The following is an 11,686-nucleotide window of genomic DNA, read 5'->3' as shown; positions in this document are numbered from 1 at the left end:
TGAGGGTGAGTTCCTGATGGGCTCAGCGCTCTGCTGGACCAGTTGAGCCAAGTCTCCTAGTTTGCACAAAATTAAGGAAATATGCACCTCACAGCAGCTCCTCCTTCTCCACCTCTGTGAAATGTCCATTTGGAGACTGCCAATGCCAAATGGAGGCTTGGGAGACTGTGTGTCCCTCTTTTGACTCCTCCCCTACCCAAGGCTATAGTTAACTAATAATTCAAAAGGAGTTAACAAACTGCCTGCTACCAAAAAATTTAAAATGCTAAAGTGAGAATCATATCCAGCTTTATTGCAATATGGTCAACAAATTGTAACAGCAAATTCTTTGGGCTTCAAAGGAAAACCAAATCAAACTCAGTCCCTACAGGAAGAACCACTCCCTCCCAGTCAGGGTGAAACTTGCCTTTGTGGGGGTATAAGTTCTCCTATCCCTCAAAAACTGGCTGCAAGAATGACTACAGATGTGAGAGTTTGGGAGTGGTTCCCAAACAAGCCTTGGAGGAGGGGAGAGACAAAGTCCCCAGAAGCAGCAGAAGGCTCCTGCTAGTATTCTGAAAGTCAAGCCCCATGGCAGCTTGGGAGGCAGATGGGTGTGAAATGCCAAATGCAAAGAGAAGGGCCAGAAAGCTCCTAGTGAATGAAAGAAAAAGGCTGGAAATAGCCTCTAATTTGCCACCAGATATGGAGGGAGGGAGATGAGGTTCCTGCTCCCTAAGCTCTTCCCTGGGCGCCTTGTTAACAGCTCCGCTCTGGGCTCCATGGCCAGCCAGAGGCATGGTAATCATTATTATACATTCAACATTCAAAAACCCTCCTCACACACATCACTTGCTAATCTGGGTGTGTGCTGGGCCCAAGGAGAAGAGGCTTGGGAGAAGTTGCCAGGGGACCCAAGGGTATCTGCAGCTTCCCTGCCCACAGTACACAAAAAGTGAGGGTGGAGATGAAGTTACAGTGGAGAAGAAGCCAGGAGAGAGGAAAGAGATCAGGTGCTGGTAGATGCCAAAATCAGAAAATATCCTGTAACTGAGGCTCCAGGGGGGCCAGAGAGCCCCCTGCTTCTTTGGGAGGGTAGTAAATCATCTCCCTCTCTCCCCTAGATGGCTGGTGCATTGTCATCCACAAGCCCCTTGCCATGCCTTGGAAAAGCTGGCAAAGATTAATCTCTACCTGCTCTGCATACACAGCATTTTGTTCAGAGAGACAGCAATTTCCCTTTTCATCGCATGGGCTTGGCCTTTGCAAGGGGGAGGGGTCCGGGTGAGAAAAGGGTTGGGGGTTGGGGGCTAAGGGGCTTGATATTGGTTGCTGTTACTGCTAAGTTTGTTAAGCTTTGGAGCCACGGCCTCAAGCCCAGGTCAGGGCAGTGGGTCGGGTGAAGAATGGCAAAGAGGGGCCGACCCAGAGGAAGGTTTTTCAGGCTCGGCCTCCCCAACCCCACTCCTGCTCCCCAGACGCGCCAACCAGGACCCCTTCCCAGGCATTTCGATGCTCGATGCTCGAAACCAAGTCCCGCTGGTCCTCGGCGGCCCTCTTCTTTCCCCTCGGTGCCCCTGGGGCGGGGAGGGATGCTGTCTGAGTCCCCGAGGGGTCCCCACAGGCGTCCTGGAGCCGGCTGCCCGCGGGTGGCCCCTTATCTGGTGAGGGGCACCTCCTCCCTCTGGTCCAGCGCCACCGAGGAGGCCTTGCTGAGCACCGACGGCGCGAAGGAGAGGAAGGAGTCCGAGCGGGAGGTGGAGGCACAGGTGAAGTCCGAGGCGGCGGCGGCGCGGGGCGCCAGCCCGTTGGCTGGGCCGCCGTGGCAGGCGAGGCAGGAGCAGGGGCCGCCGGCCGCGGTGCCCAGTCCATGCGCCGGGCCCGGGTAGAGCGGCGGGTGGCGGAAGGCGCACAGCAGTTCGGGCCGCGGGTAGGGCTGCGAGAGCACACGGAAGGTGTCGAGCGGGCGCAGCGGGCCGCTGAAAGGCGAGGCGGCGGCGGATGCGGCGGACGCGGCGCCCAGACCCACAGGCGAGTAGTAGGGCAAGGGCAGGTGCGACGGGAAGGGGTAGGGCAGGCCGCCCGCGGCCGCGGCGTGGCTCATCATGTACGTGTAGAAGGCGGGGTCGGCCGGGTGCGGCCACGTCATGGCTAACCGCTGCCGCTTGTCCTTCATGCGCCTGTTCTGGAACCACACCTGGCGGGCAGGGAGGAGAGGAGCGGGTTCGGCGGCGCCCGGCCCGGTGCGCAGAACCCACAAGTCCCGTCCCACCGCGGGCGACGGTGAGGGTAGCATAGGGAAGAGCCGAAGAGGAGCTCCTCTGGGCGCGGGCAGATCCCCCCACCACCCCCTTGGATCTGGAATCCCTCCCAGACAGGCTCTCTCCCTCCTCCCCTCAGCCCTCGCTGCCAGGACGCCCAAACGCAGTGTGGGTGGGAAAGTAGTGGGGCAACTAAGACCTCCACCGGTCTGAGGCAGCAGGCAGCGATCCCCTCAAAATACGTCCCATTCCTGAGGCTCTCCCTGGAAGCACTTCCTTGTCACCTGCCCAAGCACTTCATCCCCGCTGTTTATTTGGCCACGAAAGAGTGTCTCCCCTAGGGGCAAATCTGCATGCACCTGGCTCCTGCACCAGGCTTAGGCATTCCCGGCCTAGCTGCCCTGTAAAGAGACTCCAGGCCCTACTTCCTGGTTCATGATTTAAGAAGGTGGTATTTACTTCCTCCTGACGGAGTGCATCCTCCCTCCTCCCTGTGGCTCATACCTTGATTGTGGTTTCCGGCAGGTTTAGGGCAGCCGCCAGCTCACATCTCCGAGGCCTGGATACATAGTTCTCCCTGTAGAATTCCTTCTCCAGTCGTGCAATCTGCTCCCGGGTGAAGGCAGTCCGGTACCGTCGCATCTGGTCACTAGCACTGCAGGCCAGGGTGCCCTGGGAGCCACCGCTGCCATTGCTTTTGGAGGTCTCGCTGCTGCCGTTGGGACTGCTGGCCAGTGCCTCAGAGCCAGGCCCTGTTCAGGGAGCCCAGAGTATAGGCACACACAGAACACACAACAGATACAGACACTGTTGATGTGGGGCTGTAGGCCTTGGTTGATGGGTGTGGAGGAGGTGATGGAAAGGGACATCCCCCCTCTTCCCAGTGGCCCCAGACTCTACCTCTGCTAGGGTGGCAAGGACTTTGAGAACCCAGGAATGGAGGACAGAGGCTCACCATTCAGATGAGCACATAGCAGCCATTAGGCCTGGCCGGGCTGCTGTGTTAGGCCTGCTGGGTACGAAAGCCCCAGGCGCCCTGGCCACCTGCCTTGGGGCACAGGACAGATGCAGCCACTCTGAACTTTCTGCCCACGGTTGACAGGAGTGGGCAAGGATACGCATATCTGACAGTCAAGTGAGTTGAGATGCCCCCTTTGTGCTGGAGTGTTGTAAACTTGGGTCCTGGTGCATTGTTGGATGTTGGGCAGGGACTGAGTTTCCTTGCTTTGTGTGCCAGATGGCTGGTGCAGGTGTGAGAATGTACACTAGGCTGCGTGTGCTGTGGGAATGGCCCAGGAGTGTGTGTATGAGTGTCCTATTGCCTGACTATATATGAATGGAGTATGGGTTACTCTGAGGGTATGCTGTGGTTAGTCTGGATTGAGTGGATTAGATGGCAATGGGTGGATGCGGGTTCTCAGCAAGGTGTTGGCTGCCAAGGCCAGGGGGTGGGTTTTCTTCCACACCAGGGTCTTCTCACCCACCAGCACAGCTTTGTGGAGGAGTGTCCGCTGGTGGGCTCTTCCTCCTAGCTTTCCACCCCTCTCAGGGAGACTCCCTTCCTGATCATTCACCTAGCCCCAGGTCAGGGAGGGGTTCTCCAGTTATAGCAGTGACACACAACTCACCCCCCCCACCCCCCCACCCCCAATTTGAGCTGAAACCCAGGGAAGGGTGGGGCTCCTGCCCCCTGCCGCTCTTTTCCTTTGGGTGGAGGAGTGGGACTAGGAAGGAAAGGTGAATGGGGGGAGGGCCAGAGCACTGCCTTTTCAAATGCAACCGGAGACCAAAGGCAATTAGACCATTGGGACCATTTCCGACCTGGCGCCACCGAGCCCGGGAAGTGACAAGGTAATTTGGACCTCTGACCGACGTGCAAACTGGTCGGAGGGCCGCAGCAGCCTGTCGGCCCTAGTCGCTCGCGATTTTACGGTCCTTTATGGACTCCCGCTTCCGCGCCTGGATGCGCCGTACACCCTGCTAGCCACAAACTGCCTGGACCCTCGTTTGATTTCGCCCACGCCGGGAGATAGTGTCTTCCCCGCGCAGCTGAAGCAGTGCCACAAAGCTCTGGGGGGTTGGGGTGCACTCTGAATCCCCCTCAAGCCCAGGGCTTGCGTCTCCCTCCTTCCCCCAAAGCACAGCTGTCACCCTCAGTCCCGCCAATGCCAGAGCAGAGAAAGAGACCCCCGCCAGGGCGCAGATAGCGGGGGATGAGTTGTTCAGGTGGGTTCCCCCAGCCACCCCGCCCTGGGGTAAAGGAGTGTCTTCCTCTCCTCTAGAGCTGAAGTGGAAGGTGGGCGCGGTGGGAGGCCGGGGGAGAGAAGGGGCGCGGTGGCTACCTTTGCTGTGCTGGTATTCGGCGTTCCCCGTGGCGCAGTCCGGGGTGCAGCTCACCTCGATTTCTTCATAGAAATCCGACTCGGTGTCTGAGCTGCTGGGTTGTCCCTGGCCAGAGAGACTGTCGGCGGAGGCAGCCGGAGGTCCGGGGCCGAGCACCGCGGCCCCGGCTGCCCGCGACTCGGCGCCCGGCCCCGCAGCGCTGCCTGCTAGTCCGTCCACCGGCTCCTCCTCCAGGCCTCCCCCGCCGCGCTCCCGGGCGGCCGGAGGACCGGCCCGCGGGCTCAGGCAACCACGGGGCACCATCTTCTCGGGCGGCTCGGGCAGCGGGCTGCCCACGGCTTCGGACAAATTGGAGACCCTCTTGCCAACCAGAGTGCCAAGCTGACCCCCATCCAGAAACATAACCATGTCCTTTCGGCTCTCCATCCTGGACTTTCGGAGGGGGGAGGGGGAAAGCCCCAAGTGAGCTCCTAGCCCCCCGGCTCCCTGGGTCCCCAGCGGTCCGACAGATCTTGGCTGAGGGAGGGAGAAAAAGGCCAGGCGGGCGCGGAGCGGCCGGAACGCGGTGTCGACGGTGACGGCGGCGGTGGCAGTGGGGAGCTGGGGTCACCTTGTGATGCGAGCGCTCCTCTGTGCCGCACCGCCTCTGGGAGGAAGCCCCATTGCCCTCTTCTTTCTAAGCTGTCATCCTCCTGCTGCAGTCGTCATTACAGTACCGCTGGTGACGCCACTCGGTGAGCGCAAGTGGATAAATAGAAACGTCTGCCACAGCGAAGATGAAAGGAGACCCGCAGCTAATGGCTCGGCAGTGATGCGCCAGGTGTGGGCCTCGCTCGAATGGGGAGGAGAGTGTGAAAACAGAGAGACACACACACTGAGAGAGGGAGACACCCAGGCACAGGGGATGCAAATGGAATTCCGCAGGAAGAAAAGGGAGCTTAACGCGGCGAGTTCCGCAGGGGTTGCGGGACTCGGTAATTTAATACGCTTTTGATATATATAAATTTTTTTTATTGTTTGGGCTTTTGTTTTCTTAACTTGGTGCCTTGTTCTAACACTGATGAGAGAATCCATAACTGCATTTTAAAAGTGTGAAGGCCGATTGACAAGCCTCGCTTCTCTTATTATTACAACTGTCTGTCCCTGGTGAGCTAACCGAGCCGCGGCTCCTAAGTCTTTTTTTTTTTTTTTTTTTCATTACAAGCTACCGAAAAGCGTATTCCCTCCCCCGCAAGTTGTCTGGACAGCTTGAGCCTGAGATCTCCTTTCCTCCCACCTCCTCCCAGCCCCTACCCCCAGCTGTTTCCTTCCTCCTAGGAACCAAAAGAGAACTTTGCCATTTTTCTTCCCCAAGGGGCAAGAGATAAATGTCTTAATATTTTTCTTTAAAGACGGCTTTGGCTGCTGACTCCAAATGTTCGTGTTTTTTTTTTTTCTCCCATTGCCCCTCTCCCCATCTAGGTGACCTTAAGCTTTCCACAGCCTGGCTTGACCTCCAGATGGCTATTCAAGGAAGAAATCTCCCATTTGCTGGGGCCTCGCCTGCACTTCAGGTATGTAGAGTGGGGAAGAGGTTCTAAGGGTGGCCTTGTTTCTTTTCTTGCCCGTATTTTAATGTATTCGTTCAGAGTCAACGAATTACCCGGAAACAGGTTTTTGGGAGTTAAGAAGCTCTGGCAAATGCGCCCCGCACAGCGGCAGCGGCAAAGGCTCCTAGCTGGGAGAAGGTGCTGTTCTTACCCAGAGATTTGGGGCAGGGGTCGAGAAAGACCAGCACGTGGCATTGGGGTTCATAGAGGGTTGTCTAATGGGGCTCTCTGTCCCTAGTGCCCTGCCCCAGGGTTTTGGTCCCCTGCTCCAAAAGTGGGTGGCATTGGGATTGAAGAGAGAGAAGGCATCGAAAATGCCATGAAAGTACAAGTGACTGGAGTTCTCATCAGTTGTCGAAGACAGAGGGGGACCTCCAGGGCAGGGCTGGGGGTGTGTGAGTAGTGCCGAATGTCTTTGGGAATAGCCACAGGCTCCCTCTCAGGTCTGCTTCCAGGGGAGGTGGAACCCATTAGGAAACTGACCCCTTGCCAGTTTTGAGTGTGTTGGGGCTAGGTAGGCAGGCTGGGTCTCTCATTTTGCTGAGGCTAGAAGGCAGGCCCCTTCTTTGCGCTGCAACCGCTCCCACTAGACTTTCTCTGCCCCTTTCTAGGAGCTTCTAGCGCTAAGCTGATGGCTGCAAAAGGCTGCTTTGCCCCTCCTCCTTCTGTACGTTCCAAGACAAAGCCCCAACTTCTGAAATTCGAAAGAAAAGTCCCTCTATCACTCAGTATTTTTAACTTTATCTTTTTTCTCTTCTCCTCCTTTTTCTTTTTCTCAACTCTTCCCCCCTGTCTCAATCTTCCTATCTGTGGGCTTCCAGAGGTGATGAAGGAAACGAGGAAAGACAGAAGTTCCCTTCTCAAGTTCTGCCTTCCACATGTCCCCCCCGCCCCCACTTGATAAGAACTGTTCACTGACCTCCCCTTGGGGTCGGGTGTGCAGAGGGAACTGGAAGGGAAGGTTCTCATAAACATTTCCAATCCCCGGGACTCCCAGAGTCACCAGGTGCTGAGCACTGCCGGCCCCAAAGTCCTGGAGAATATTTCAGAGGTGAGAGGAGTGATCCGGATCAGAGTCCAGAGCCTTTTGCCCTGGCGGAGAGTTATCCTAGGATTCCATGGTGCCCTGTCCTCTCTAGCTGGTAGGCAGAGCCTGAGAGAACACCTGGCTTGCTCCTTCCTTCCTGTCAAAGTAGAGCCACCAGCGTCTGCGTTTAGATCTGCCACTATCCTTCACCTTCTTCTGGGCCCTTCCAGCCCTGGGCCTGGGGCGCTCCCCCCTTTCCCTTCCTCTATGCTCCGCAGCCTTCGGCCAACTCACAGCAGCCCCCCCGCCCCCGCTGCGCTCACCTCGGCGAGGCCGGGTCCTCAGAGGGACCCCTGGCTGCCCGCCCCGCCCCCAGCTTTGCATTCAATGGGAGTGCTCTGTGTTTGATCCTCTTTTCCTCCGGGTTTTCCGTGTGAGATGAAAGAGGAGTAGGATTGAGAGATCAAGAGGTGCCACTTGCGTCTCTTTCCTGGGCCCGGCCCATCCGAGCCGGACTTCCCCTGGTGTCCCGGGAGGAAGGAGGCTCGAGCCCCGGGCTCAGCCTCTCCCAGAGGGGGCTGCCTCTTCTGGGCTTCGGATCTGAAGCTTCAGGGACGCCTTCATCCCTCTCCTGACTCCTGACTCCACTCTTTGAAAATGTCTCAATTCCCCCTTCTTTAGACGCCTAACGTACCTCGATGGCAGGAGAAAATTTTTTTTTTCCTTTTTAAACCAAATATCACTTCTTCCAAAAGCATCTTTCATTAATATCAGATGAAGAGGGGTCTAATTTTTAACAGGAAGAAGAAGAAAACAGGAGGCTCGATAAAAGCACTGTTTCTAGTTGGGGTTTTCTGGGGGGGTGTTGGGAGGGAGTGTTTGTTTTTGGTTTACGGGGAGGCACTGTAATAGCGTGGTTATCACTGTATCATGGAGGTTAGTCCCTATGCGGCAGAAGAAAGGTAAATTCACAGAGGGAGTAAAACCCGCGCGTCGCCGAGGCCTGGGCGACCCCATAAAAGAGAGGGGGTGATAGCAGCCTAGTGGGGTCCGGCCGGGGCCCCCACCGCTTCTCACCTCCCGCGGCGGGAGGGACAACCCTCCTGTCTGCGGGCCTGCTGTCCCCTCCCCCGCTGGGGCGGGGGTTTAGGTCCAGCCGGCTCCTCTGGGATTGAAATTCTCCGGACTTCAAAAGCTCGCGGCCCCGCTTCCGCCTGGCTGGGCTGGGCTGGGCTGGGCTGGGCTGGGCAGGGGGTGGGTGGGAACCCCGGGGAGGCGACGCGGAGATAAGATGCGCGGGTTGTGTTAAATGGAATCGGAAGCTGGGCCAGGGCCACCAGACGCGCCGATCCTCAGGAGCCTCTTCGCTTCCCGAGAAAACCCCGGCTCCGGAGAGCTGAGGCAGGGGGTAGGGAACGCCTCAGTGGCCAGCGGACCCGCTCGGAGCGATAGTCTGAGGCCCTGAGTACCTTCTCCAGCTGGATGCTGGGTCTCCCGGCAGCAGGCACGCGTTCCGGGCGAAAGGAAGGGACGCGGAGACGTGGGAAGAGGAGTAGGGTTCGGGAGGTGATTTGGCTACCTCAGTGTGGGCAGAATTTTAATCAAGAAAATGTTTTTGCTTCTCACTTTGGTGAAATGTCAGAGCAAAGGGAGCTTCCCTTTAAACAGTAAGCGTCGCCGGGCTGCCGCGGCAGTGATCTGGGGCCCTCAGTCACCTTCCAAGCCGAGGCGCGGGCTGTGGCCATCGAAGTTTCCCCGCGCGGTGGTCTCCACCGCGGTAATAGTGGGAGGTGAGGAGACTTCTGGTGGTTGGTTCCCATCTCCTCCCTGGCAGCTGCCGAACCCAGAGCACAGAGGCACTGCAAGATGTGCTCCTCAGGGAGCAAGGTCAACTGGATCTCAGAAGCCCAGCGGTCGGCCTTTCTGGGGAATGAGGAGACAGATCATGCCCTGCCCACTTCTCCCCACCATTGCCCGCCCTGCAGAGGGCGCCACAAAACAGTTTTTCCTTCAGGCAGGCAGAACCTGTGGCTTCCGGAACTCTGAGCAAGCACCCCCTTCTCTCTGTACTCTTGGAGCCAATGGCCAGGCACCCAGTACAGGAAACTGGATGTTTTCAGATGTTTTCGCCGGCCCATGACACCTGCTCCTCATGTTCTCGGAGCCAGGCAGTCGCACAGTCACTCTTGCTTCCACACCTGTCAACCTTTGGCTCCTATAGGCTTGAGCCCAGTGGCAGCAAGCCCTGGACAGCCTACAACCTATACCCACCACCTAACCATCGAGGAGCCGGAGGATCTCCCCAAGCCCAAGGCTTGCTTCTTCCTGAAGCTACCAGCTGGAAGGGCCCATGTTTTGGTCACAGTTCTCCAACACCCAAGCACCCAAAGGCCCCCTCCCCTATCCTAGCAGAGATGGTATGTGGGGCGGGGGAGTTCACCATTACTGTCCTGAAATTTGCTTTCATTACAAAGTGCTTTGATGCCCATTCCTCCTTGACTCTTAAACCTTTAAAAGCAAGCAGCAGTGCCTTTTCTCCCACACAGATAGGGTGACCAGTGGTCTTGACTCATGGCCAGGGCCTGGCTGAACACTGGGCCCTGGACTAGTGCTCCTTCCAAGTCCTTGTCCCTCCCTGGCAAGCAGGGATAACTTAACATCTGACAGTGCCTTAACACTCCATAAGGCAGCCTCCACAACCTCCCACCCTTTTCTGGGGTCAAGCTGTGTTCAGAGGCCTCACAGAGAGGTTATCCACCTGCCCTCAGAATCAGGAGGCTCAAAGACCCACATATCTAAACTGTCCTCACCCTGCTTCTCCATAATTTCCCAGGAGGGCAAAGAGAAACTGCATCTGGAAGTCTAGGAACCCCACATGATAAAAGCAGTCACTGTTGTAGCATTTCACTTGTATTAGCTCTTTTCATTGTCACAACAAAGCTAAGGAAGATCTTGTGAATCACTCCTACTTTCTGAAGCACAGAGAGGAGGCTCATATATAAATGACTCATCTCCCATCCCTCTAACTTCAGGACCACACTCACAACAATTTGAGCTATTAGAAAGTGCTAGGGACTATCATATTCTGAGCCTTTCCTTCCAAAACCTCCACTTGTGGACTTTTGCCAAGATGAATTCACAGGGGCTAGGAAAAACGTGTGTTGGGGTAGGGTAGGTGTGGGAGCAGGGAGAGGTGTAGGCGACTAACCTCTAACCACTCATCTTAGGCATGAAGAAGAAAAGTAAGGAATAAAATGGCCCAAAGTCATTTGGAAACTTGTTCTAGAGAAGGCCACTTCTTCTTTTAAGAAAAGAAGAAAAAAGAAGAAATTCCTTTCTTCTTTTAAGAAAGGAATCAGAGGCTGAGTGGGGATTATGCATGACCTACAGAGAGGCTGGAGCCACCCTTCATGGTATGGGGTAAGAGAGACTAAACTGCAGGTGGAAAGAGTCTTCAGGGCCTGAATTCCAAGTAAGAATGTCATTGCAGCAGGTGATTCTGGAGACCCTGAGAGACAAAGTCTGGTTTCTCTAACCATCACAATCCACTGAGGCCCTGAGCAACTATCTGAAAAGCAGCAAAACTCATCAGGCTTACCTAGCCAGTTTTAACATCTAGGGCATTATGGCCTCCACGTATCTGGCAAACCTCTCTCCAGAAAAATGCGCAGAGACACTGAAGTTAGCCTTCAGTTTCCCATGCCCTCTACAACCCAAATAGAGCCACCAAACTTCAGACACAACTGCCTAATCCCTCTGATAAGGAGGTATGGCTTTACCAGATGTTTTCCCTTAAATGGCAGCTACCTCTGTCAAACTGTCTTCCAGCATTGACTGGCCCAAGGGCCAAAACCTTAGGGACTGGCTCAGCCTGCCCACGCGTCCTCCAGGCTCTGCATAGGCCTCCATTCAAAACCAGACCTGGGAGGTGACATCTGGGTGGAGAGAATGGTGGATCTAATGCTTCTGTTGTTAAAGGCAGGACTTCATTTGGGCTGACCTTCCCTTGGGATAAGGGTGACCCACAGGGAAAGGAACTGGACGGTTATTATGGAGTCCATTATGGGTTGTTTTCCCTTCTAGGGAGGAGGAGGGAGGGGATAGTAGTCCTTCAGTTTTGTTTTTAATAAATTTTGACTGGGCACAAACCATTTCCAAACTTTCTGGACGGTCCAAAGGCCAGAAGAGCCTGATAGCTCCCCTCCTCCCCGCAGTGGAACATACCCACCCCTCACCCTGGTGCTGGTAGAGGGAGCCTGCCTACTGAGGCACCCATCTGGGTGGTCCAGCCGGAGGACCCCTATCTTGGTGGCGTCACTACCCAGTGGGATCTGTCTTCTACGATTTAACTAGCCTTAAATGCCCTAAACGCTCTCTCCCGTTGTGGGTCTCCCTGTGAGTCTCTGTTTCTGTATGCTCACTGACTGCCTGTCTCTGCCCGTTCCCGGGACAAGGAGGAGGCCGCAGCCCCTTCCTCTCCGCTTTCT

General features: G+C 56.1%; 1 protein-coding gene across 1 annotated transcript; it reads right to left on the bottom strand.

Annotated features, from left to right (window-relative positions):
- Positions 1 to 289: 289 nt before the first annotated feature.
- Positions 290 to 5,078, bottom strand: EVX1 (even-skipped homeobox 1). The gene is made up of 3 exons (XM_027540336.1): positions 4,583 to 5,078; positions 2,745 to 2,992; positions 290 to 2,176 (listed from the first exon to the last, which is right to left on the bottom strand). Exons 1-3 carry the CDS (start codon positions 5,007 to 5,009, stop codon positions 1,637 to 1,639), a joined length of 1,215 nt encoding a protein of 404 aa, XP_027396137.1. The 5' UTR covers positions 5,010 to 5,078; the 3' UTR covers positions 290 to 1,636.
- Positions 5,079 to 11,686: the final 6,608 nt, after the last annotated feature.

Source organism: Bos indicus x Bos taurus, chromosome 4 (genome assembly GCF_003369695.1).
Source record: "Bos indicus x Bos taurus breed Angus x Brahman F1 hybrid chromosome 4, Bos_hybrid_MaternalHap_v2.0, whole genome shotgun sequence".
Classification (NCBI taxonomy): domain Eukaryota; kingdom Metazoa; phylum Chordata; class Mammalia; order Artiodactyla; family Bovidae; genus Bos; species Bos indicus x Bos taurus.
The sequence above is the reverse complement of the archived record's forward strand: the minus strand, read 5'-3'. Positions and strand labels throughout refer to the sequence as shown.

Excerpts from the sequence above, each read along its gene's own strand:
- EVX1 (XM_027540336.1), bottom strand. The coding sequence starts at position 5,009 with ATGGAGAGCCGAAAGGACATGGTTATGTTTCTGGATGGGGGTCAGCTT. Across the intron at positions 2,993-4,582 it reads CGAATACCAGCACAGCAAAG|GGCCTGGCTCTGAGGCACTG; the intron begins GTAGCCACCGCG and ends CTCCCTGAACAG. Across the intron at positions 2,177-2,744 it reads TGCCGGAAACCACAATCAAG|GTGTGGTTCCAGAACAGGCG; the intron begins GTATGAGCCACA and ends CCTGCCCGCCAG.